The sequence below is a fragment of the Semicossyphus pulcher genome, unplaced genomic scaffold (assembly GCF_022749685.1).
Source record: "Semicossyphus pulcher isolate SPU_LCO1_2020_fin unplaced genomic scaffold, fSemPul1.0.p SCAF_7, whole genome shotgun sequence".
Taxonomy (NCBI): domain Eukaryota; kingdom Metazoa; phylum Chordata; class Actinopteri; order Labriformes; family Labridae; genus Semicossyphus; species Semicossyphus pulcher.
Window position 1 is genome coordinate 5,966,513 of NW_027211748.1, and position 26,958 is coordinate 5,993,470.

General features: G+C 40.5%; 3 protein-coding genes across 3 annotated transcripts; all 3 read left to right on the forward strand.

Annotated features, from left to right (window-relative positions):
• Nucleotides 1-2,970: 2,970 nt before the first annotated feature.
• Nucleotides 2,971-7,898, forward strand: rgs18 (regulator of G protein signaling 18). The gene is made up of 5 exons (XM_069685297.1): nucleotides 2,971-3,189; nucleotides 3,680-3,784; nucleotides 3,982-4,043; nucleotides 4,577-4,743; nucleotides 6,244-7,898. Exons 1-5 carry the CDS (start codon nucleotides 3,068-3,070, stop codon nucleotides 6,496-6,498), a joined length of 711 nt encoding a protein of 236 aa, XP_069541398.1. The 5' UTR covers nucleotides 2,971-3,067; the 3' UTR covers nucleotides 6,499-7,898.
• Nucleotides 7,899-14,567: 6,669 nt separating this feature from the next.
• Nucleotides 14,568-15,545, forward strand: rgs1 (regulator of G protein signaling 1). Its single transcript, XM_069685170.1, has 4 exons — nucleotides 14,568-14,600; nucleotides 14,793-14,877; nucleotides 14,960-15,126; nucleotides 15,369-15,545. The coding sequence occupies exons 1-4, from the start codon at nucleotides 14,568-14,570 to the stop codon at nucleotides 15,543-15,545; spliced, it is 462 nt and encodes a 153-aa protein (XP_069541271.1).
• A 9,002-nt stretch (nucleotides 15,546-24,547) lies between these two features.
• LOC138612108 (regulator of G-protein signaling 21-like) lies at nucleotides 24,548-26,211 on the forward strand. Its single transcript, XM_069685422.1, has 5 exons — nucleotides 24,548-24,668; nucleotides 24,778-24,837; nucleotides 24,924-24,985; nucleotides 25,085-25,251; nucleotides 25,347-26,211. Exons 1-5 carry the CDS (start codon nucleotides 24,586-24,588, stop codon nucleotides 25,530-25,532), a joined length of 558 nt encoding a protein of 185 aa, XP_069541523.1. The 5' UTR covers nucleotides 24,548-24,585; the 3' UTR covers nucleotides 25,533-26,211.
• Nucleotides 26,212-26,958: the final 747 nt, after the last annotated feature.

Consider the following 26,958-nt stretch of genomic DNA (forward strand, 5'->3'; position numbering starts at 1 on the left):
GTGTTGCAAATGATTCACATTTTCAAGACATTTTCAAACCTTGACTTTGCTCCTCTGCTTGATGTCGGGTTTTTTCTGTTTTCTCTCTTTGTGTAAGTTTGTTGTATATTGCTGCTTTCATAGAGTCTGTCATTTCTTTTTCTAGTCTTGGAAAAAATACAACTAAAACTACTACTTTAATAATAATAGACATAATTGTGTTTTCAGTGACAGAATGTGCAAATATATGAGGCAGACTAGACGGACAAGAACAGATGTTTGTAGACAGGAAGTAACATCACCCGTCCTTCCCCCTTCACCCCCATCAGCAGTTTGCAGTTTCAACTCCATCACTTCCTCTTTCACCAAGCAGCATGCAAAGCACACTCGTAAAGACGTATTAACATATTACCATACCCACAGATGAACAGTTTTGTTTACTGTTGCCATAATACAGGAACAAAAAATAAGGACGTCACGTCATGCAGTGCTGGGTGCACATATAAAATTAACCAATAGACATCTGGCAGAGGTCATGTGATTTCATATAAGTGCGACTGAAGTGTGCAGACAGTATTTATGGCTCGGTTCAGTCAGTGACACCTCAGACCAACTGTTCCCCCTGTGCTAAATTAAACAAACCACTTCTTCATTGTTCCTTTGCTCTTTGGTAAAAAAAAAATGGAGTGACAAATTTGATGAAATAGTTACACAATTATAAGTATTATTTCAAAATAACCAAATGGCACAATCCTTATCCTTTGTTCCCAGCCTGTAGGAGAACCTCCCTGACTCGGGTGTGTATTGATTTTGTCCGTTCTCTCATCTGGTATGTTGACAAGAGGCAAATACATACAGGGAAGCTAAATGATGCTGTTTAATGTGTTTTCAGTGATTCAGCGGCTGCTGTTCACCTGAAGGGAAGGACACTCGGCTTTAGTTTATCGGCTCACTGCTTTGTGGCTGCATACATGCATTTAACGCACAGAATTTGTCTTTTTGAATCAATGCGTGTTGTCTTTAATGAGAGAATGGACAAAGGCTTGGATTTAGCTTGAAGTTAAGAGATTTTTCACTTTGCTGTACTTGTGTGACCTAAACAGCTTTTGCTTTTGTGCTGTTCTAGCTACATCTAGCTTATAATGTTTGTATACATATCTGATGCCTCACACTACCAGAAAACCAGAAAACATTGAAGACAGATTAAACAGTAACACAGACAGAATAATACAAGAAACAAACTATTATACAAAAAAACACCATAAGACAGGAAGCACCAGATCATACATGACTATCTAGACTGCTAGCTAGCTAGCTGCTAGTTATTTACCAATGCACTTAGCAGATTTTGCCTGTACGTTGAGTGTGCGAGAGCTCAAAACTTACCAAGAACTATATTTTTCCTGGAGACCCATTTTTGAATTTTTTTCTAGATGTTGCTGTAGAAATGATTAATGGTGTTACTTTAGAAGTAAGTAGCAGTAAGCTAGGTAGCCCCAGGGGCTAACTTCCATGACTTTGGCTGCCAACAGCAGTTCTTTTTTCCTTCAAATAGACATACTTTTTTCCTACCTTGAAGCACATTTTTTAAACTGTCCCCTAATGGGAGCTCTGGTACCTGTTTTTCTGTTCGCAGCTAAACAGCAGGAGACGAACACAGGACCTCTGACCTTTGTTCAGACAGTTTGGGCTAAACATGCTATGAAGGATGCCCCATATAATGAATAACTGACAATGGCAGGCCTAAAGAAGCGATGCACAGTTATTAGGTAATTTTTTTTAACAAATTTGGGCTGTCTTTATATTTAACCCCTACATTGCTAGCATTAGCAACTCTTCATTGTGCTGGCACTTTTGTTGTTTTAGTCCTTAAGTTGATCCTTTTAACAAAGCAGTTTATCACAGATTAACTTGAACTTTGTGTTTACCGATGTGGTTTATCTGGTTTAACCACAAATATGACACTTCCTCTGCCTTCCTGTTGACCTGGCTGCACCTAAATTAACAATGTATGAAGTAGCAGGTGTTTGTTTCACTTAAAGTTAAAGTTAGATATATAACCTTTCCTGTCATAACAAGTGATTCTAGTAAACAGCAGTGTTAGCTAAGAAATGGTTGAATGCTAATGTTAGCTAGTGGGTCATTAAATATGTCATTTAGATGTTAGCCTTAGATCTTTATAAGCGCCCGCAATTGCCAAATATTATTGTACACAGCGAACATCAAATGAAAAAAAGAGCGGAACACATTTTTAGCGAACAGCTCGTCTTCAAATATATTCCAAGACTTGTTCATTTTGGCAGACCTGCTGCTTTGTCTTCAAACACTTTATTAATTTGTTGATAGAACTGAAGAAACATCATCAAAGGTCTCTACTGGTGTGTTTAAAGACAGCCCGTCTCTCCCTCTCTCTAACAGAGACATCACATTTGTCTCTATCTGCTCCAACACACCTTTTCCCTTTTGCTTCCCACTGTGTCACAGTCAGTTTGTCTTTCTCCATTAAGGCTCTGATGTTCCAGAAAGAGCAAAGCCCACACTCTGCGCAGACACATTTTATTATTCATTACAGGTTCATTCATTCTATCTCCACAGTGTCTGGCCTTGCTGGTGGTGCAAGTGGAATCGCAGTGAAAGTCAGTTTTTAGTTTCAACACTCAGGATTTCAGACTAAAAGAAGAAATGTATCAAAAACCATGATTTAAGAATGTTTTTATTTTACCTGCATTATCAGGTCATAGTTGCCTCTGTGAAATGTGTCAATAGAGGCTTCAATCTTTCCAAATAGTTAAGACAAGATGTTCAACCAAAACAAACCGCATCACTGATTGTCAGTGTCAAGACACTTTCTTTTCTAAATTTCTCAGTAAACAGTCGACAGGATGTTCAACCCAGGGGGTTTCTCATGAGCTGCTATCAAAAAAAAAGGTGGTAGCACCATTACAGGAAGCAGACAGAAAGGTATGGGAAATGAAATGCGAAACAGGGTTTATAAAAGACGTGGTGGTTCATCGAGTGATGGGTTAAAAATTTGTCAGAGAGCTATTTGTGGCCTGTCACTTCGCACGCCAGAGACAGACAGACGAGCATGGAGACGCTTTTGTTGCTATTTCCTCAATTCAACTACATGGCCCCAAAGGAGGAAGCGTATTTCAAAATGCTCTGTCCAGAAGACTTACGGGCACCAAAGATGAAGGACGACAGTAGCAGGTTGGTGTGTGGAGCTTAGTCATTTTTAAATGTTTCTCTGTTTTTTAGAACCAGTTTTGTCTTCTTTTTGCTGTTGTTAATGTTGGATTATGTCAGAAAATGTTGCAACTTTTATCTCGAGTGAAGACGTTTGGCAACAGCTTTGTTTAGTATAGAAAATAACTTCCTACTCAAGAGCAACACTGTCACAATAGAGATGTAATGTTCCCATATTGTACCTCTTCTGAGTGCAGCTGAAAGCCACTACAGCTGCCATTATGTAAGACTTTTAAAAGCAGCTGTCCTCCATGATGAGTCTCTGCTGCCTTTCTGTTCCAACACGTGCACTCCTGTGACTTTTCTCCTGATTTATGTTCTACAACAAAGATGTTGTAACTTCAGAAATGTCTGGTGACAATCTCTGATAGGTTGCTGATTTGGTGCCACAGTCGCACGTTAACACTTTGACGCTTTGTGGAACTTGATGTATTTTCTTCTCCTTTGTTTGCAGGCAGAAAGAGAAGGAGAGGAAGAGCCGACTAAGCCTTTTTCTCACCAAGTCAGGCTCTCATGAAAACGTCAGTCCCAATAAAAAGACGAACACGACACCCAGCAAGTGAGGCAAAGCCCATTAATTTCACACACAAGCGATGTTGTTTTTGACTGCTTTTATTCATTAATAAACTTGCTTTCCAGCGCCCTCCATGACTCAGTGCACACGTCTCCAAACGCACCATCTCATGATTATCCAGAACTTTTTTCCTGCCGCATCATTAGGGAAGACCTGACCGCATCTCTGATTTTCTTTTGCAGCATCTCACCAGAGGCAGCTCTGCAATGGAGCGACTCCTTTGAAGAGCTGCTGAAGCACTCAGGTCAGTTTAAAAAACCCCAAAGTTCTCAAAAATGTGTTGGCTCGCTGTCTGAACGTGTCTCTTCTGCTGTCAAACAATCTGCTTCATTTGAATAGCAAACTGTGGGAGCAGAGCTGGAGGCGATAAATAGTTAATGGAGAGAAGTTGAGAGTTCCACTGCAGCTTTTAGCACAGATAGTTAAACAGAAACTGTGCAACTTCCTCATAGTGACACAAGTTGCACTTTAGAGGCCCAGTGAAACACTGAAAACCACTGTGTGTGCTCATTCGGGAGTGCCTAATATGGCATATAAGAAGATAGTAATATTGTAAAAGTATATTTAAGCCATTATAGGTTTGTGCATAACTTCATTATTTATGCAGTGGTTCCATTTAAGGGACTTTAAAATGAGGAAGTTATGGAAAGTCTATTCCTCCTTCGCACATATTGCTGCAATCCAAAGTGGACTCCGAAAATACAGAATGTCCAGTCGTCCATCTTTATGTAATGTCACTACGGGAACTAAGTGTGCGTCTGTGTGTGTCCCCATCAGATGGAGTCGACAGTTTCTCTCAGTTCCTCAGGACGGAGTTCAGCGAGGAAAACATCGAGTTCTGGTTGGCCTGCGAAGAATACAAGACCATAGATTCTGAGACGAAGCTGCTGTCCAAAGCGAAATATATTTACACAGTTTTTATCGATTCGGAAGCCCCGAAAGAGGTACGGAAAGACATGTTTATTTATCACAAACTGCATGGATGTAAAAGGGCTATAAAGTAAAGCTTAAACAATGCATCTGTTTAGCATTTTTTACCCTTATTTGTCTCTGAGGACTGCTGGAGGTTTCAAATATTTATGTCATTGTAATAAAAATAAGAGTGGGCGAATTGTAAAGCTCTGCATAGTCAAGAGCCTGCGGCAGGTTGACCTTTGTGTAAGGAGCAGCTGCTCGCTTAGGCCGTGCATGCATGGCTGCAAAGCAGGCCGGGTTATTTATGTGGGAGACACAGAAGCGGTTTCAAACGCTTCCATTCGTTTCTTTGCGGGGTCGAAGCATCCACCATCCTCCATGCTTCCTGCCTGCTGCACATCTGACCGTTACGGGTTTGCTGTCTGGTCTGAGGTTTTGACATACCTCAGCAGAGAGCATCACCCACACACTCTCAGTGTCTGATGAATGCATGTGTTAAAGAAGGATGTTTTTTTTTCTTTAAGCATGCTGCAGCGACATGAAAGCACACATCAGCTTGAGTGTTTTGCAGGGAGATCCAAATGAAAGTAACCTTCCACATTAACGGTGGCAGATTGAGCTGTTTAGACTTGAGAGCTGTGGTAGTTTTTTTGTTTTCTTTTGTTTGCTGTGGAGAAGCTTTACGACTGTTTGTCTTTTAAAGAAAAGAGTTTAAAGACAATTCACAGCCTCACATAACCACCATTTTCTGGACCAGGACTCTAAAACAAACAGTTTATTCACCAAAGCAGGAATCAGAAAATGAGCATCCTATCTGTGATGAGATCCGGCGTGCTGAAGTCTCACAGCGAAAGTATGAGCCTCAATCTCACATTAGCTCTCCTTTTCGAGTCTCAATCTTATCAACAGAAGCGTACGATCATCTTTAGTGTATTATAAAGCATGCCAAGTTGTTTCTTGTGTCCTTGAGGAAAAAAATATCTTCGACAATTTCTCAACAGTTTGAAACGGACTTGATGTTTGATGTCAACTGTGTGTTAAAGCAGATGTTTATTCTCACCTTAGCTTTAAGCAGTTTTACTCTACGCTGTTCTCACCGAGGATCTGGGGGTTTCTTCTCGTCATTATCTGATGTGTTCACACTTAAATGCAACCTAAATTATCATATCGTGTTGCTCCTAATATCTGTAAACAGATAGCTGACAATATTTGGGTATCAGAAGTGTTACGCATTGGCCATAATGCAGACCTGGAACCCAGCAGCTATTATCTAACCATTATGAAACCAAATATAATCCGGTTCCAGACGAGGTCTAGTCTCCCATCTCAAGTTGCTAGTTGGACTGTAAAGACTGAGCCCAAATATCTGTTAGCCGAATATATGCTTAAACCAGATGCCTCTAAATATTTAATCTCCAAAGGCCAAATCATTGTCAGACGATAGCTGACTGGTTTCACAAGAAACACATTCAATGTATTTTGTTGACATGTCCTATCAGTAACGTTTTTCCTTACATCTTTTCTCTCAGGTCAACATCGACTACAGCACCAAGATGGCCATCAAGAAGGACATAGCACAGCCCACAAAGGGCTGCTTCGAAGCGGCGCAGATTAAAGTGTACGGCCTGATGAAAAAGGACTCGTACCCGAGGTTCCTCCACTCTGACATTTATCTGCGCCTCACCCGGAGGAAAGGCCCCGGGGCCACCATGTTTCGCAGAAGGTCACGCTCCTGTGTGTTCAACGAGAGGGGCGAGGCCACGACCGAGCCTTCAGCCTGGTAGTCGTAACGTGGCAGTCGTAGCATCTCACTCCGAATATATAGGAGATAATCCATGAATTGCAGCACAATTATTAAACGTGATGTGTGGTTGCAGAGGCTTATTATGCACAGGTTTGCTTCTGCAGAGCGTTATTTGTTATAACCACACGGCTAACAGTGGATTATCTTAAATGTCTCGTAACGTGGCAACTTGCCAGCTATAACAATTTAGATGAATACTTTTTGGGACATATGTTTATTGGCTTTCTCCAAGAGTTGGATGAGTCTCAAATGTTTTTGGTGCATATGTAGCTTCAGACAGACTGAAAACAGAGGGAAACAGTTAGCATGGCCCTGTTCCTTAACAAAATAGGCTTGTCAGAACCTGTAATCTCTGGGGGTTAAAGTGCTGAATAACATCTGAGTGCAGTACTGGATCTGACTGGATCCTTTGCTGGTTGCCTGCCTCCACGTGACAAAAACACTGAGTGAAGTTAAGCTAGCTGTTTCCACTTGTTTCCAGTTGTTATGCTATTGCTAACTGGCTGTCGGCAGTAGCTTTATATCTACCACACAAAAAGTGGTATACATTTTTTCATCTGCATGTTGAATAAAAGTAGTTCTCAAGTTGTAACAGATGCACAGTGGCTGAGACATTAGCCTTTTAGCTAAAACATTCAGTGTCAAAAGGTTAAGCAGCTGCTACGTCAGAGCCATGTGGTTATCGGAAAATAATGGACACCTTCCCGCCAATCAGAATGCAGTATTTCCTGTTATGATGGCACTTGAGGAATAATGTATGTATTCTCTTTCTTAGAGGAACTCTGCTTTTGGACATTTATCTTTAATCTTTATTGATTTTTTTTACATTTCAAATGTTTAAACTTGAACAACAACAGTTGGTTGGACGGTTGGAGGCAGAATCGCAGCTGAAGTGCCTCCATGCTGCCGACAGTGTTCAGCACTGAGGCCACTCTCCTGACTTCAGACATATCACACTGTGATTGCTTTGTCTTCCAATCCAGCAATATCACATGAAACAATACAACGTCTATACACTCGATATGGTGCCCAGGTTAGTTTGACCATGTCTCATTAAAACAGAAGCATCATTTTATGGCTTACACGGTCCAAACCTGTTCAGACTAACTTGCAGTGAAAGCCTGCTGCCAAGGAAAGAAAGAAAGCCTGGAAATTTTTAATGAGCGTGCAAATATCTTATTTATATTACAGATATAAATCTAACCAATTTTCTCACACAGAAATATGCATATATCTTATATGAATACTAATATTACATTATTATCGCTGTTTGCTCCAAGCCAATATAACTAATGTATTACTATGGTCATATGTTTTGCCTTGCTGATGTAAAATGTACATACTGTGATATGTGGAGGAACTCAAATAAACACTTTCTTATTAAAGCAGTTTTAATGAAGCCTTTACTGTCATTAATTAGCTTAAATGACCACATCTAAATATAACAAATGGAGCCATAACATGCACACTTTCGGGGAGAATTGTGATTGTGTGCAGCTCCCAAATCGCTGAAAAATTAATGGACCTTATCAACACCCAACACTCCAGCATGGAATTATTCATGTTGCTGTATATGTATGCACACGCTATATTTCTTACAAAGAAAAATATGAATCAATTCAAAGTGATCCCGCTGAGTTTGCCCCCGAACTCTTGGGTTCTTATTCTGTAAGAATGCAGCACACACACACACACACGAGTGCACAGCGTAAAGCTGTTGTTCACAAACATGCACACGGAGCTGGTTTGGCTCATTAACACAGATGTCAGGGTTTCTAGAGGCCTTCAGAGGGATAAAGTCCAGCTCATCCCAAATTACTATCACTTCAAAAACCTGTGTGGAATACCTCACAGTTCACATTAATTATGCATCCATGAAGCAGGCAGCGGCGTGCGTATGCTGCAGTTTTCAGCCGTCCTCTCTCACAAACAGTCGCAGAAGGGAGGGAAAGCGTAATGATGTGTTAACAAAGGTAGGAGCTCAGCAGGCCTGCCAAATTCATCACAGCTTAAGATTAGTTGCCCGCTAAGAATTTGCTGGCAGATTTCTTGTTTGGTTCTCGTCGGTATTTAAATGTGTGACTCAGTGTGCGCAGAAAGCCTCTGAAATCATCCACAAGTTAAAGATGTGTTTGAAGAGAGACAAAGGAGTAAGAAAGCAGTTTGGCAGGAGATATGAGGCTTGTTCGACAAGATGAGCACCAGTCTAAGAGGAGTTTAAAACAAAGAGAACTATCGTAAAGTGTCAGATCGTGGAGTTTTATGATGCTGCTCTCAAATAAATTGGTTTATTCTTTAAAGATTTCTCAGTGTGTCAGGGGATTTTTCACCTCAGGGCTCAGGTATCCAAACTTTTAAGAACCAGTTCGCCCCAATCTCATAATCTTTTATCCGACTCCACGTGAGCCAATTTTAGTCAAAGATTTGCTGACTCCCAGGCCCAGATATTGAGTCGTGAAAATTTCCACTTACAAATCCGTTTGCACTCGTTGCTGTTGGCCTGCAACAATATTGACAGACCTAAATACATTTCAGTACAGCTGCAAACAGAAGGCTGTGTACAGTTTTACAGGCTCAAGGTGAGACTTACCTTCTATCCAAGGCACTTCGACTATTTCTGAGGGAGAAAAGGATACAGTTGGATGGCTAATAGACGAATCTAAAGGGGCCACATGTTTATCATTAAATAAATAATCTTAGGAATGATCTCTGAAGGCTGCTAGGAAGACTCTTTGTCAGTAGGGACGAGAAGGAAAAAACTCCTTATTATGAGAGTTAAAAGGAAGGGAAAGACAGATTCTTAAAACATAAAACAAAATGCTTCAGATGTTATTTACTAAGGTCAAGCAGACACTTTGACGAGAGTTCTTCTAGCTCTCAGTATGTGGTTTGATATATTATTTAAAGCTGCTCTGAGGAACTTTGGGTTTGTGTTGATTTTGGCGCCCCCTGTGGACAATAACCGTACCTCTTATCTCTTTGCTGATTTTGTCCTGTTCATGCTTAAAGTGATAATCTCAAAGATCTCAGTTTTGTTCTCTTTGGCGGCATCTGTGGCAATAAACGGTAATTACAGGAGCACACTTCCCAGATATCCAGACAGTGTTACATGTGTGACGTCCACGGCTGGCTCCGGTTGTAACTCTTGATTTTCCTGGCCGTTTGCCTTCATCCGAGCATCGAATTTGTTTCTTTTTCTTTGGATTTTCACTTATTGTTGAAGTTGTATCTGTAGTCATCCATCTTTTCTTTGTTTGTTCAGCCATAGTAGATTACTGTTTACTCGCAACACTTGCAGAGAAAAGCAGCCGCTTAGCTCCGCCTACCCTCTCTGGCAGACCAACCACTGCTGGATGATGGAAAACGTGTCACTAACTGGGCGCCGCTTGAGATTCTTTTTCACGAACATCGCCACAGACACCCAGTCTGTAATACTGCAAATGCTAAGTTTTTCATCAGTGGGCCATAGGCTCAATCACCATTGTGTTACCTCATTGAGCGATAGATAGTGACTTAACAGATATTTATTTAAATGAAAATCTTGGAGATTATTACTTTAAAGCTCCTGTGAGGAGTTTTTCACTGGTTATGAAACAGACTGAAATTAATTCTGATTTCTCTATATGACCTAAAAGGACAAACCAGACCATCAGCAACCAGACTGATTATTCTACGTAGTTATTTTTAATGGTGTCAGACGAAGCGATGAACTGCACACTGCCTTTATTTACATTTTCCAGGTCAAAAATGTAAAGTTAATGATACATATGACTTTTAAAGAAAGCAGGGATTTTTTTACATTTCTGCCCTGGAAAATGTAAACAAAGGCAGCTTGCAGTTAATCGCTTTGTCTGTCACCTACCCCGCCGCCAGCAGTTTCAGGCATTAAAAATAACTACACAGATAATAATCAATGATGCTCTGGTTTGCTATTGTAGCTCATAGAGAGACATCAGAATTAATTTCAGTCTGTTTCATAACCAGTGAAAAACTCCTCACAGGAGCTTTAAGTGGCTTCTCATATTCAACCAGACTTTATTGCTTTTATTGATGAAATCAGGTTAAAAAAAGTAAGGAGTGCAGAGGCTCTCTGTTTGAATGACACAATTCAAGAGACACTTTCATATTAAATGAAAAGCTTACAACTAAATACATTTCAGGGACTAGAAATCTAATTTAAATACGGTTACATCTGCACACTACACAAATCCCAAACCTGAGAGTTCAGCAGCATTTAAGAAGAGGTCACTACACCGTTCATGTCTGAAAATAAATGAACCAACAGCGAAGAGAAAGTCACACATTCAATGCTCTCGATTACAGAGAGAGGTGGACACATGCAGTTGTAAAATAGAGATACTGGGACTGGAGAGGACTTGAGTGCCACCCTGTGTAATGTGGAAAAAATTGCAACTCAGTAGAAAATCAAAGTGCAAGTGCATTGCTGCATCAGTCAGGGGACCGAGCACATTTCATTGTAGATGTGAGCGTGAAAACAAATGAATGGTTTTATAAAACGTTGAAGGGTTGTACGGAGCCTTCCAGAGCATAAAAAGAAAAGACCCTAGAAAACAACACATCTTTGATACCTAAACACAACACTCCTTCATATAGTCCTCGTAGCTCTCCTGGCCGAGCCTTCTTTGAAAAACAAATTCCTGGACCTGGTGCGTCTGCACACATGCAAATAAGGGCTGCCTGGGTGTTTTCCATCACCTGCTGTGATTTACATTCCTGGTTTGTTTGGACCCAGCGAGTCTCCACCGATGGTCAGGAAGGTCAGGACAGGTTAAAACGCACCTGACATACTGATTATGATACATGTATCACGATTCACTGAGTGACTCAACGTGCATACAACCATCACATGCAAAGAAAAGGAAAGACGGTCCTCCACATATAGCTCATGGTCACGTGACTGAGTGATGCTATTCTCTGCAGTGCAGCAGCAAGTCAGACTTCACTTGTTTTGATCTATTTTAAATCACAACGACATGAAATCAAACAGTATGTTAATCATACGATAACTTTTGGGGAAATGTGCTGTAGAAAACTAAAGCATGCTACACATTCTGGTTTAGTTGCTATTTGCTTATGGTTTATAGGTTAAATCCTCTATATCACACATCCATTGATTAAGGTTGAAAGGTACACAGTAGACATACTGTGAATACTGCTGCTGACTCAGATGCAGCATTAGTTAATCAAAACACCGGGAATGTGTTGAAGAAAAACTTTTTATCTGATGTTTGTTGTTAGCCATGCTAGCAGGCTAACAACAAATAGTAGTGTAAATTGGAAGTTGGTCAGTGGTTCCACCATTTTGGTCCAGACTATAATATCCCAACAACTACTCAATGGATTGTGGTGAAATTTGGTGAAGCCATTTGTGTTCCCAAGAGGATGAATCTCACTGACGTTTCCTGTTCCACCAGCAGCAAGTATACTCCTGTCAGTCTATTTTCTGCTGCGTCACCGTCTGAAGTCACCAACGCGCCAGAAACAGGGTCAGTAAACAGTAAAGATGTTACGGTGGTTTAGTGTATTTATCAAACTCGGCGGCGACAAATCTGGAACGATGTTCGAGCGCTGCTCGGATGGAGCAGACGAGCAGAATTTGTAGCTGAGATGACGAGGAGCTGCAGAAGTTCCAGACGGAGCATAGCATCGCGCCGGAAAGGGGGCGGAGATTAGCGTGTCAACACGGGTTTTGTGTTTCCATCAATGTCGATCGGAGCCGAGGAGATAATTAACCTTTCCCATTATGCCAAAAAGCTGGATGTTTTTTGAGGGTTTTTTGACCAGTGGGAAAGCGGCTTAAGATGTTGACCCTTGTGAACTCTACTTGCATGCTAGAGTTAGAATTTAGCCTAAAACATTGTTAAGCATACTCCGAAAAGTATTCATGTTCAGTGCCGCAAGTTAAACAAGCATGGACGCCTCGAGTCAGCCAAACTGCATAATTTAATGGAAAGAGTGTATAATGGACATAGGCACCATGATGTTTGTTTGGTTTGTAGTGCCATAAGTGAGCATTTTTAGACAAGAGGGTGGGGCTGGAGAGAAGCGAGGAAATGGCAAAATAAAGACATCAGGACAGTGAAGGTGGCCACGCCAAGAAAAAGCAGAAAACATGCTATTTACTATACAAGAAGCTGCCACCTGTCAATCAAAGCGGTCAAGTTCCCAAATTATGCAGAACTTTAAGCCTTGAGATTTCTTAAACTGGTGATCTATATTTAAATTCACCACTGTACAGTTGTCACCAAAAGAAAGAAGCTGCAGAGACCAAAAACGATTTTGTACCAGGCTAACATGAACATTTTTAATTCTGCTGTAAAGTTGGGCATTTTAATATGGGGCCTGATGGGATTGACTCTCTTTGGAGCCAGTTTGAATTTTTTTGGCTTTATTTTTCAGCCCAGGAGGTTGCCTCTTGATTTAAACCCACATTTGTTTGATGTATTCTTACCCCTTGATTCCACAGGATCCGTCTTCGGCGCGTTCCGTGTGCGCTGCGACCTCCGGAGTCGATCGCACCCATTCAAGTCAATGATCGTGATTCCACAGCACGCGGCGCGGTCCGTCTCTGGCGCGTCCCAGAAGCGTGTCTCCGCTCTGCTCCGCTAAAGACACACGCCAGGTCTATTTTTGACGGAGGCCGCTTCAAGCACGCTTCAAGCTGATACAGCATCCGGTCATTTCAAAATAAAACACCATGTTCAGACCGGTACAGACTCCCGTTTTTTCCCGTTTATTTTAAGATCAACACACTGAAATCTCGAAAAAAGAACACTTTTAATTAAGTAGTGTACTCCTCCATGGTAGAAGCACAACAATCACAGAATGATATCTAAATGAGCAGATAATCAACCTCGGATGTGCAAACTGAACTGTAGTTTGTGTGTTGCTCTGCTAACATTGATGTTATTGCATCATTTTGCAATTCTCGCGTGATAATGTAGTTCTCCCGCAATCTTGTGATCTCGCGAATCCAGCTGCTTGGGCCAGCGCTCCGCTGCGCTGCGGATCAGACACGCTTCCTGTGGGCGAGGGCTCGCACCGTCTGACGGACCAGAACCACAGCGCAGACGGAACGCGTCCTACAGTCTATGTCTAGTTTTCTTAAATGTGAATCAACCAACAGCGTCATGTTTCCAATCTCACAAAGCCACTGACCATAATTTACTGCTATCATTACTATTCATATTATTACCACTACTTGTCTTTATTCCAAAGCCAGTTTAGATTTGCACTTGAGGTTAAATACTACAAACATGCAAAAGTCAAATCATCAGTGCCACTGATCACCTTAATGAACTCAAGGTGTCCTGTGTGGCATTTTAATAAATCAGTGCTTGTTTATTCTTTTTGTCACCTAGTTGGATAAAGAGCCCTGCAGATATGCAAATGTTTGGATGACGACGCTTTTCCTTAATACTTAATTTGATTATGGCTATTTGTTTATGGTCGGGATCTTTCCCAGAGCTTCCTGACCAGTGCTCATTGCTTTAGTTAAATCTTATTCTGACTTTGATATGTAGCGCTCTCCCACCGCAGGCCACTGCGGCCATGTGTTTCTGGTTATACTTATAAAAAATGATTATAGATATTGCTGAAAAAAGTGATTCTATTATCTTAATGAACTCAATTCAATGTATTTATTTAGTCCTCAGAGGTATAAACACCTTCATATTTTCTCCTCCATGTAAATGGCTATATCTGTTTTGGACTACAGGTGCGGTCAGCTTAAGTCACAGCCCAGCTCTCCTCTCCTCCACAGCCGAGGAGGGATGCCCTGTCTCTCCCGACATCAACACTTTGCATACAGATTTCCATATATTCCGTCTGTGTTGGGTCGGGGTCATTTAGATTTGTTCAGTCACTTGACTCCCTCGTTTGCAAACAATCGGAACTCCATCTTGAGTCTGGCAGGATCTTATCTCTGTCTCCCTTCGTAGAGGACGAGGAGATGGCGATAAAGTGAGTTACTGCACATTTGATTATTGGGCCTTTACCATTTTGAGCAGGCAACAGCTTACAGCAGCCATGTGGAAAACACCGAGGAGGTTTTCATTCACTGTAAGTCTCACCTCACATTGTAACGGGATTTCTGAAGGGAATTGTTAAGATGGGAGGTTGCATTCAGGTGCTCGATTAAAATTAAAACATTTTGGGTACTATGATTGATGAATAAGCTGGCCTTGCAGTGTGGTTTACAGGGGCCGTTCACAGATAACTGGGCTAGTGATAGATCTTGATGCTCTTTTCAAGGGTAGATTGTGTTGCTTCCGTAAGGATCCACTTGGCGATGTTGAGACTTGGGGCGAGTCGGTGGACAAACTCCTCAGTTGTAAAGGTGAAAGTCTCTTCTGATTGAACATACATATTCAACTGTATACACACTGTCTAGCTGCTTACTTTTAATGTGCGATTTTCAGCCGGACAGATAGCTTTCCGGGAGTTTCTGAAGTCTGAGTACAGCGAGGAGAACATCCTGTTTTGGCTCGCCTGTGAGGAGTACAAAAAGATCAAGACGGTCCCCGAGATGATCTCGTCTGCCAACAGGATCTACTCAGAGTTTGTCCAAACAGAAGCACCCAAACAGGTAAATTAACATTTTCTCAGCACTATATTTTGCAAAAATGCCTGTAGAGGGTCTTAATCTGAATATAGCAGGCCTTCAGTGATATGTGCCTGCTATAAAGCTGTGTATTTGTTCATTCTGTGCAGTTAAAACTGCAAACTTTCTTTGTAAGTGCACAAGTTGTTCCCCCTCAGAACATTATAGTGAATGATAATGAAAAGAGTTGCCGTAAGACGCCCCGGGGCTGTATTGTTTGATTCCAGATCAACATAGATTGGGGTACCAGAGAAAACATAACAAAGAACATCTCCCAGCCGACCCTGACTTCGTTTGAAACGGCGCAGAAGCTCATCTACAGTCTGATGGCCAGGGATTGCTACCCGCGGTTCCTAAAATCCGACATCTATCAGGGACTCCTGAGGCGAGGCGATTCAAGGTGACTGTTTTAAAACTGACAGCCTCTCACCAAAGGCTCACGAAAAAAACCCTTCTCTCCAACTCTGATCTGCTGTAGCACGCTTTGATTTCAGTGTGGATAACGGGTTCATGCCAGACAATCCAGCTCCTAAGTGTAGCAGAAATAGCTTTTCTCAGTCTGTGTGATTCAGTAGACAGTTACAACTCAAGAGAATTTGTGGTTTGTATTAAATGTTATCTTTGTAATTATGTTCAGGTTAAAAGAGATTGTGCACATTACTCTGTTCTGATTCTGTGTTTTCTCTTCTCTGCCCCATAAAGTTAATAGTAAAAAGAATCCCTTTATTGTAAAGTATTATCACCACTTTATCTAATTGATTATGCAAATTATAAATCCTTTGATTCTTTGACAAGTTCAGCTTTCATTACAAATATATGTGAGTGCATTGTTAATCATCTGTCTTATTTTGTGTTCTGTCAAACGTATTTTTGTTTGAAGTTGTTTTTTGGAATATCTTAAACTAAATATACTCAGCTGAATGACATCTGGGTGTGGTTACTTTGAATGTGATGCAAATCCTGTTTTTTTATTTAGTACAGGCAAGAAAAACACCTGGCACAACTAACAACACAATGACGTTCTAATTTAGCCTCACATGAATCGTCAAAGACAACAAACAACAATAAACAACCACAAAATAAAACAGGAAGTCAATATGAAAAAAACAAATACAAAATAAAACACTTCCATCAATAATCCAGCAATTACAAAAAAAAAACCGGTACCACCACTTAAAGCTCCTGTGATGAACTTTCAGTCTGTGTCGATTTTGGCGCCCCCTGTGGACAAAGACGTACCTCTTTGCTGATCTTGTCCTGTACATGTGTATAAGTTGTGCTTTTTGTGAAAAATCTCATCCTGCTTTTTCTCTTAACATTTAAACATATCACTCACACAGAATCTTTGCGGTGGAAGAAGTAAACAAAGGCTGGTTCACCCACATGCTGTCAATCTCATTGCCTGACACCTACCCCCTGCAGCAGCAGTTTCAGGCATTAAAAATATCTATATAGAAATTATCAATCTCCTCATAGGAGCTTTAAATAAGGAAAATGGTAACTGTACTTACATACTATATATTTAATATACAGTATGTATGGGGCCTTTATTTACCTCAGCTGCAGAGGGTACATATTTTATATGAAGCAGGCTTATGTAAGAGACAGGCCGTTAATTCTAACTCCCTCTGTACATGTGGTCATATAGCTCTAAGCTAGATCTAAAATTCAGCTTGAGATAAATTCCCCGATGCTGTGTCACGAAAGCCGCTCAGTGTTCAGATTTCCCGACTTTCTCGAATGCATCGGATCGACCCGACCTCTGTTCAACAAATGAGAATTTTAAAAGTAGTTTTCATTCTCCTCTTGAGGACACACCTGACAAAGCTTCATTTAATACTAACCTGCATCATGATGTTGAAACTACGGCAAAGGTAAGACCTGTTAATTAAAGTAAATCATGATAAAAATAGTTTCTTTTTCTGTGAACAATGCAGCGCGCAGAACAGAAAGTCTTGGCTGCAAATTGTTTATCACTAACCACTCCGGTTAGACTGCACATGAACACTTAGACGAGTAATCCACAACAACAAAGTGTTGATTTGTTAAAAGTAACATGATTGCATGATTATGTTTGTAAATAAAAAGAATGATAAAATTCATCTCTCATAAATAATTCAAAAATACATTTACAAATGATTTGATTTGACTTTTTGTGTTTGGGGCCGGCCTTTATTTGTTCATGCTGACCTCGTCCCCGGCTATTTATAGAGGTCCGGCTTTTATTTGAGAATTTACGGTAGTATATAAGTATATATACTTACCAAAGACTGTATATAGATGGACGACATGACAGCTCCCCATAAGTGAAGCCAAACCCTCTCTATCGCCCCCTGCTGACTGGCTGCAGTATAGGTCATAAAGCCCGCCTCCTCCATGTTAACAGGTGGGACATGAGTTAAACTATAAAATCAAAATACACGCCAAATAAATGTTTCTCAAACATGGTTTCTGTCATTATAGTTAGTTCTTATCATGCTGATTTACATCCAAGTGTTCATTTTTCTGACAAGTTTACTTTTAATTAGTTATTTGATGCTGTAAAAAGGATGATTGACAGCTCTGTTGACAAATATAGATGAAAAATCTATATATACAGTCATTGATACTTACTTTTACATTACCCGTCACATGTCACATGAACCCCCTCATACACATATTCTGAACTAATTAATGCCATACAAGGTCACTAATCAGCATTCACGATTCAGGGTTCAGCAAAGGACACTTTGGTATGTGGTGTTGAGAAGCTTGAGATCGAACCACCAACCCTCCGACTGGAGGGCGACCCACTTCACCTCTGAGGCACAGCTAGTCTGCAGACGCTGAGAATCGAACCGTCAACCTTCCGATTCGAGGGCGACCCACTTTATCTCTGTGCCGCAGGCGTGTATGTAGGGTCTTATATAACCATATAATAACATTACCTACAAGTTATAATTACGTTTGGAAGAAAACGTTTTAATCTAATATTCAAAGAACGTTTAAAGGATGTTCATCATTTCAAATAAAGTTATTGTGATGTTAAAACTTAAACTAAGACAAAACAACTGCAACATTGTGAAGATATTCTCAGGATGTTATTGAGGCCTGGGATGTCAGACGCCTTTATAAAACATTTGCTCAATGTTACATAAAAACAAAGGTAGAACATGCTCACTGCAACAATCTGAGGATCTCAGGATGTTAGTTCGGCCTGAACTATCAGAACATGTTTTATAAAACGTTCCTGAAATGTGATTTGAACATTCTCACTGCAACTTTCTGAAAACGGAACATTCTGGGAACCAAATAAAAACTCCCCGCTCAAAACATTCCCAGAACATCGCACGTAAACATTTCTACCTGGGTTTGTTATAGTTTGTATCATTTATCCTCTCAAAATAAAATAACTCCTTATGTATGTTGAACAAAGGTTAGACCCAGAATGATACTTGTACTGCTTTAAAATGTAACCGATAGAATATTGGAACTCGGTGCAGACAGAGGCGACACTACTCGACACACTGATCGCCGAGCTGCTGAGCATTTGGTGCATGTCACCCCCCACTCTCTACTCCCCACATTTCCTGTCTCTCTTCAGCTGTCCTATAAATGAAGGAAGAAAAAAGAAGAAGAAGAACAATGGAACTCATTATGGGGACAACATTCATCTAGGCAACCAAACCTTATATTAAAAGTTGTGACTTTAAGATATATGTGGAGGGGCTTCCTCTTTGTTTTTGTCAGAGAGTACTCGCCTGTCATATGGTCATTGGTCAAAAAATACACCAGATGGCAACAGAGTTCTTAAACGAACACACACCTCCTCCAACTTTCTGTGTTGTGTTTCTGCAACATCCATCTGCACTCAGAAGAAGCCTGTGCATCAAGTGTTTAGAGGAAGTGTGTGAACCAACGCTGTCTGGAGATAAAGTTGTCAGAAATGGCAGACACACACGTGGGCGGGCGGCCGGGCGGGAGTGCGACACTTTTGGTGTGTTGCCATGTGGGTTCATTCATCATGCAGACAGAGAGGACTCAAATTAACACTTTGTATCCAACGGATGGAAAGATTCTCTCACTCTGTCCTTTATGTAAATGAAAGGAAGATTAGTGCAGGCTGTGTCGCGTAGAGTCTCAGGTAGAAAGTATGAGATACTATTTCATCAGTTTTTGTCGTTTGTAATGAAGACATGGGGGATTTAATGAGCTTACATAATTGTGTATATAAAAGGGTGCAAATAAAAAAGAGCACAATAAAACAGATTCAATGTTCAGAACAACAAAAGAAAATACCTCAGAGTTAAATTAACTGCTACATTCTTCCTTTCTGCTTGAACAACTTTCACATTTTTATTCTCTGATGTTTTTTTTGTGTGTTTGAAAAGTGGAAGTGTGCACAGCAGGTTTTGTGACTGCGGGGCGTCGGACGAACATTTTGTTCTGTTTGCAGCACCGAATGTACGAGGGCTTTATTTTAATAGGCACTCACTGTTTCACTCACCACTTCCTTTGGAGACGACTCTGTTGCACTCACGTCTTTGTAGGAGAAGGGTTAAGTTAGTTCAGTACTGTAAAAAAAAACAAAGAGTGACAAACCACATGTTTGACATGAGGTGTAGTTATGACGCATAGCAACATGTAGCATCTGCAGTAGATGGTGTTTGTAGGAGTGGAGGTCGACATAAAAATGAAAGAGACAGAGTTTTTGTTCTTTCAGTTGCAGGAGGAAACCCAAAGACGGATGTTTTGCAACTGATAAAAAATGTGTAAGATAACTCAAAACAGCTGCGTTCAACACAAAGTGTTTCCTGTAATGCAAACTGCCACGAACAATGTCACAACTCACTGAGCATGCTGAGAATCTACACTTTACTTGGGTATGTTTGGAGGTGATGTACAGTTTATGTCACTACATTGATCAAAGTTGCAGCTTGTATGACAGTCAATCGCTTAAATTTATTTAACTTTAATACAATGTGTAGAGTGTTTACAGCTGTCACAGCTAGAAGGTTCCTGGTTCGAGTCCCAGTTTGGATGTAGTGGGCCTTTCTGTGTGGAGTTTGCATGTTGTCCCTTTTCATGCATGGGTTCCCTCTGGGTACTTCCTCGCACAGTCCAAAGACATGCTCGAGGTTCATTGGGGAATCTAAAATTGCCTGTAAGTGTGGGTGTTAGTGTGAAAGGTTGTCTGTCTCTGTGTCAGCCCAGACCCCCCGGACCCTGAACAGGATTAGCGGTATGGATAATAAAAGGATGGATGGGTTGTGTGAAGATTCAGGAGTTGTATTTATAAAAGATATTATATTTAAGAATCCATTCCTAAAGGGCCAGTCAATATTTTTATATGCTTACCAGCTCCAGTCATGTTTTAATATAAGAATGATAATAATACATTTATATAAAAGCACATTTAAAAACAGCTACAGCTGACCAAAGTGCTGGACAAAGCTAAAAACCAAACACAGAAGAGTTAAAAACATCAACACGGGGGATAAACGAAACACAAACAAGATATAAAAGACACATGTAGTATAAACAAAACATTGAAATACATAAGCACAGTAAAAAAGCAGCCTATTCAGAACAGGAAGGCTCAAAAGCTAGTCTGTAAAAGTGTGTTTTGAGCCGGGACTTGAAGGAGTCGACAGAGAGAGCGGATCTGAGGGGCAGGCTGTTCCACAGTCTGGAGGCCGTGACTCCCAAAGCATCTCCTCCTTCTCCCTCATTAAAAAATCCTGACTTTGCATAGTCCCTGCCCACTATGCAAATTTCCACCTGCCTCCTCCGTCATGAAAACAAAATACGTCTCTGCCATCATTTAGTGGCAACTTGTTGAAACTTAGCTAGCTTGAAATTTAGTAATTAGTGGTAATAAAATGATGATGATTGTTACAGCTGCCTTGTACGTCACCCCGTCCATTAACGGGATTGGCTCCTTAGGTTTGTGTCGTCTCAAACCTGCCGATCTGAAAGCGTGTTGTTCAGCCTGTCCTTGGTACACTGCAGTTTAAAAGCAGACAGGCCCAGCCATGGAGATGACTGCTCATGTTGTCCCTGATATGTCTTGTAGCACATGAAGAACACCACCTGGAGATGTTTACAAGGTTGAAACTTGCTTGACATACTAGTACAGGTATTCATCACTTTATTATGCTGGAAACTATTGTTGTCATAGTTACGTTATTATTCTGTATTTGTAAGAGCAGCAAAGCTTTAGTTTTCAATGACAGATGAGGCACAAAAGCAGGGAGACACTGAAATGTAATGAAAGTAGAGCAAGTAGAGAGTGGATAGAGTTAGATTGAATGTCACACCTGAACTCTGACTGAGTTTTACACTGTTAACCTTTTCATCACACTTATACTGATGGAAATGTTGGTTTGGCTGTCGGTAAGTCAGTCCCTCACTTTGCTCCAGACATATAATTTACGACAATCCAAGTATCGATTACAGTTCAATCGTCAAATGTCTCTCTTGATGAAGGCAGATAATTGTTTCCATAGATAAGGTATCAGTCATACAACTTCCTCTTTAGCAATGTCATGTTGGATGCATGACTGATGCTTCACAGCACATAGCAGAGGGGAAGTATTTTTACAAACCTAAACCTGAACGAACGCTGATCATCTTCTCTTTCAAAAACTTTTTAAACTTTCACAGGAAAATCCAGATGACAGGTAAAAGCTTTTGTTGTGTCATAACTTCCTGTCAACACAGGAAGTGGGGGTGGAGGGAGATTCAGTTACACAGCTTACAACATTGACAAAGAAATGCTGTGCTTCTTATAAAAACGGTGTTGCCAAATTTGTTAAATACAGATCCCTCAACTTCTGCAGTAGAAATATTACATCACAGCTTTTACCCACAGATATCCTAATTTAACTATAAGACACAGTGAGTGTGTGTACTCTGTGTCGACAAGATTCAATCCAGTCTAAAATGGAAAAACAGGGGTGGCTTCTATGTCTAGGAAGTGTTTCATAACCACAGTGAACCTGGTTTGGTTCCGTTGGGCGACCTTTGATTCATGTCCCCCCCTCTCTCTGTTCCCCCTGTATTTCCTATCTGCCCCCGCTGTCTAAGACCAAAGAATGACAAGAGGCTAGAATGGAAACAAAGTCAGTATTAAAGTTATGTGACAAGTCATAATCAGCAAGAGACTAAGAAGAAGATACAAGATATGCTTCCAAGAATTGGATGTTAGTCGTACGTGTATGCCAACACCAGACCAAGACGTTGTCCATTACATTGACAACCAGAGCACGGACAAGTCAAAGGAATAAATTATGCTTAGAAACTGAAATGCTAAGCTAACAAACAAACAAACAAACGTGGGGATTAAAAAGTATTTCTAGATTCAGTAACAGGAACTGAGAGATTTATGACACCAAAAACACTTGATTTGAAGACACCTTCAACAATATTTAGCTTTAGTAAACTAAGTGAAATAGTCAAAAGGAATAGTTTAGCATTTTTGGCTAAAGTGCTTATATTCTCATTAGCTCGTTAACTGATCAATATTTATTCTATTTTAGCGGAAATATTTTGAATTAGACAGTTAAACGGGAGGGGGAAGAGTTTGATACCTTTGGACAAAATCAAGCTAACTCTTTCCCCATGCTAACATTCTTCATTCTAAGCTAGGCTAGCTTCATAGTTACCTTACAGACATAACAGTGATAACTATCTTCAAATGTTAGCAAAAAACAAATATGTGTATTTCGATTAAAAACAAAAACAAAGTTATCATTGTCTTTTGGTTAGCTAGCTAACATTAGCCTCCAGAAGCTAGTGGTCACACCAGGTGAACTGAGCCTGTAGCAGCTAAACCGCTTAGTGTATTGACAACATCGGCAGGGCATAACCATGGAGACCTTCGATTGCTTTTGGGGATCAAAACAGACCCACAACTTATTGTTGTTAAAGAAACAAAACCCGCGTGCAGCATTCTCTCACCCGGTGCAGCATTTTCTCACACAGCACAAGCGCTTCATCCCAGCTCTCTCCAGCTGTCCTGCCCTGCCTGGCTAATGTTCGCTAATGCTTGTGATGATTTGCTGGTTCGCCGGCGTAATTTGCTGTTTCGTTACGAAGCACAATGCCGGAGTCAAGCAGTGTATTTATGTTAGAGCTAGTTGGCTAACCTTAGCATCCTCGCTAACGTTATGAGTACCAAAATACTATCTGAGTGTGTATGTCAGTTACAAACTGTATTGATTTTGTAAATTATGTAGCAGAATAAAGCAAATGTGTATAACTACCGATTGTTTTCTATTAGCCAATATCATTGCATTAACTGCCTAGGCTAAGGTTAGCCAGCCAGCTGTAAGCTGGCAACAAACTATCGTTAGCTTGTGTGCTATCGCAGACAATTTGCCAGTTAGGCAACGTAGCAAAACAATGTCGAGTAGATAACATCAGTTAACTCACGCAGACTCCTGGGGCTGATCTGGCTGGTAATTGAGTAATTTGCCGGTTACAAAGCACAATGCCAGATCCATGCAGTGTAGTTATAGTAGAGCTAGTTAGCTAACCAGCATGCTCTCGAAGGTTATGACAACCAAAATACTATCCGAGTGTGTTTGTCCAGTGTTGTCAGTCTAGCTTGACAAATAGCTTAGCCAGCTAACATGATATTAACTTAGGTATTATGACAAACAGTGTTGATTTTGGACAACATGATACCGGTCAATAAACACGTCTCGACAGTGAAAAGTAAAGAGAGTGAAGAGTTCAGAGACTGAGCATGCTCAGTTTCATTGTCTTCGGCAAAAACCCCGGATGCTCGTTCAAGAAGGTTGACTGCAGTTCCCTCAATGGCCGACCGTGTCGCTAGGAATGAGGATTATCTGAAAGTTACATATAGCACCAACCGCTTGGTGTATTGAACTGAGCGAAGATACATTTAATTGATGGTAAGTTTATTTATTCTTTAAAGGAATAAAATGTGTTCTCCCTTTAAAAGTGATGGAGTCTCACTTAACAAGAGAGGAATAGTTCCTTTATCGTGAGGATGCTACAGCTGCTTGACTGCAAAGATGAAAACAGTATTTGGAGTTGTCTGATATTAAAAGCTTCACAGTGTGACATTATAAATGCAGAATCATTCCCAGCCCAAAATGTTCCAAGACAGTAAACAGTATTGGTTCGGGAACATTTGCCTATCTGCTGCAGAATGTTCCACTGCCTCATTTGCATCCTCAGACTTTAAAGCAAACAAGTATCAATGCAGGTCTAAGTACAGTACAGATAAACAACTGTAGCAGCAGTCTGTGCAGGTTTGCGTCATGCCCAACTTCCTCTTTTTCTGCGGTTAGGTGAGAATGATGCTGTGACGATACATAGCAACCTCTTTTCTGACTTCCGCTTTGCATATATAAAGAAACTAAGTGGGTGTCAAACAGATACACTGGCGGGTGAAGCTCTCAGACAGTTATACACGCACAAAGCATTATCGCGATGCCAAGCCTTGAAACATCTCCGCAACAGGAGCTGCAGCACTTCATCATGGACACTGCTAGCAAGATGCATGGAAAAGAGAGGTAGATATTTTATCGCATGTGCTGTTTCTACTTTTTTTGGATTACTGATCAATGTTTTAGTATAAAAAAACAAAAACGTGTCATTGATTTCTGTTTTGTTTGGTTACAGGGGAGGAAACCTGAAGTCTCGGCTGCAGCGTAGATCGTCTCAAGCTGTTAACATTGAGGGGTAAGTGAGAAAAACTGTAAACTAAAAAACAAAATGGTCGACATACTTGTTGCATATTTGAGTGACACTTTGCCCCTGTTGTGCAGGCTTTGTTTTGAGGAGATGTCACAGTGGCCACACTCACTAGAGAGACTCCTATCATCTAAATGTAAGTTAAATCAACAAAAAGTCGCATAGTGAAGCGGGTATCAGTCAGTACTCTTCTTCAACACTTTCTAACTGCTGCTTACTTTTCCTATCTGTGCAGATGGCATGAAGATTTTCCAGGCCTTCTTGAAGACAGAGTTCAGTGATGAAAACATTGAGTTCTGGATGGTTTGTCAAGACTATAAGAAGATCAAGTCTTCCTTCAGGATGTGCTCCAGGGCCAAAAAGATCTTCAAACGCTACATTCAAGCTGAGGCAGCGAGAGAGGTATGCACAGGTCTTTATAATACAGACACATTTACAGTAACACCTCTGCTTCCGCCTTAGTATTTAATGTCTTCATTTTTCTCCTCTGCTTCTAGATCAACATTGATCACAAGACCAGAGACCTGATCAGACGAAACATTAAGGCGCCAACCACAGAGTGCTTTGACGACGCCCAGAGGATTGTCTACGGGCTGATGGAGAAGGATTCTTACCCACGATTCCTCAAGTCTGACATCTATCGGGCTCTTCTGGACTCCACATCAGAATCTGTGAAGTTGTAAGAAACAAATACGAGAGACATTGTGTTTGTAGAAGCTGGACTGTAAAGCTGAGCCCCTGCTGGACTACCTGAGAAAAGCTGAGGTGTATGTTTGCCTGTCCTGAGACGTGAGACTGGTCGTGATTCTTAACTCCAAAAGCACCAAAAACATTTCCAAGACATTTATGCCTCCCTTCTGAGTTGAAGAAGACATGCTCTCGATTAGTAGCTAAAGAGAGTTTGTTCACAACCAGCTGGTATAAAGGGCTAAAAATTGTTACATTTGCATGTGACAGTGGTTGTAAAGCAAAGGACTTCCCAGAGATGCTACAAAAATGAAATGAAAACGATGGGGACTTTCTGTGAGTGATGCCAGGAAGTGAATGTGGTGCAAACAACACCCTCCACCCAACATGCAACAGCACGAGCGTGGATCTACATTTCAACACCATCTTAGTTTTATCGTTATCTCACTAAAGCAATAGGCTTCATAAGTAGATGCGATCTACATGTGAAGTTTCACACGCAGAGCTTAGCATTTAGAGGTTTCAGTCTGACAGCTGGGCTGTTAGCTAAATGCTATGTTACAACTATAAACTGTTATAAGCTATATGTTGAAAATCTATTTTAAAGTTTGTTAAAAGGTTCTGACTGTGAATATTGAAATGAGTGTGTACATATTTAATAAAAAGTATATTACATTTTGATTGAAGTCTGTTTTTATTTAAAAGGTATAAAAATGTACAGTGACTAAAATCTGCTCTTATTAAATAAAAAGCTACAAATGAGGTCAGGTTTCCATAATATTTAGATTATCACCTTAAGATTCCAGGTTAAAAAGTAGTCAAGAATTAAGTCATTCATTTGTTTATTCATTCACGGCTAGTATAGTTATCGCCTATTGGTTTCTAGGAATTGAGAACTTTCTACAGCAGAACAGTTTTTGGGAAAACATTCACACGCTTCACGCCTGAAACCAAATGTTCTTTTAATTGTTAAAGATTCCTCACTTTACTTAAGAGGATAGTTTGACATTCATGGAAACATATTTACTGAATAACTTGCTGAGAACTGGATGAGAAATTGATGCCGCTCTCATATCTGTACGGTCAATATGAAGATAGCTGGCAGCAAGTTAGCTTGAGTTAGCATAAAGACAGTCTGTTTCTGTCTGTTTCATAAGGTTTAAAAGGAAGCTACCAGCACTACTAACGCTTATTCACCAAGACATTATGCTAGCTAAGAAATAATCAGGCACATTATGGCCCCAGTGAACCTCATCATTTTGTTTTAACACATGAAACAAAACTTGAGTAGCTGGCATGACTGCGCAAAACAGAACAAAAAAAAACACCCCTAACTGTAGCGCTACCTCCAGTGCTCAAATAATTTACACTTAGCTATGTAGCTAAATCATTTGTTTACACTGTACAAAAATAAAATGATCT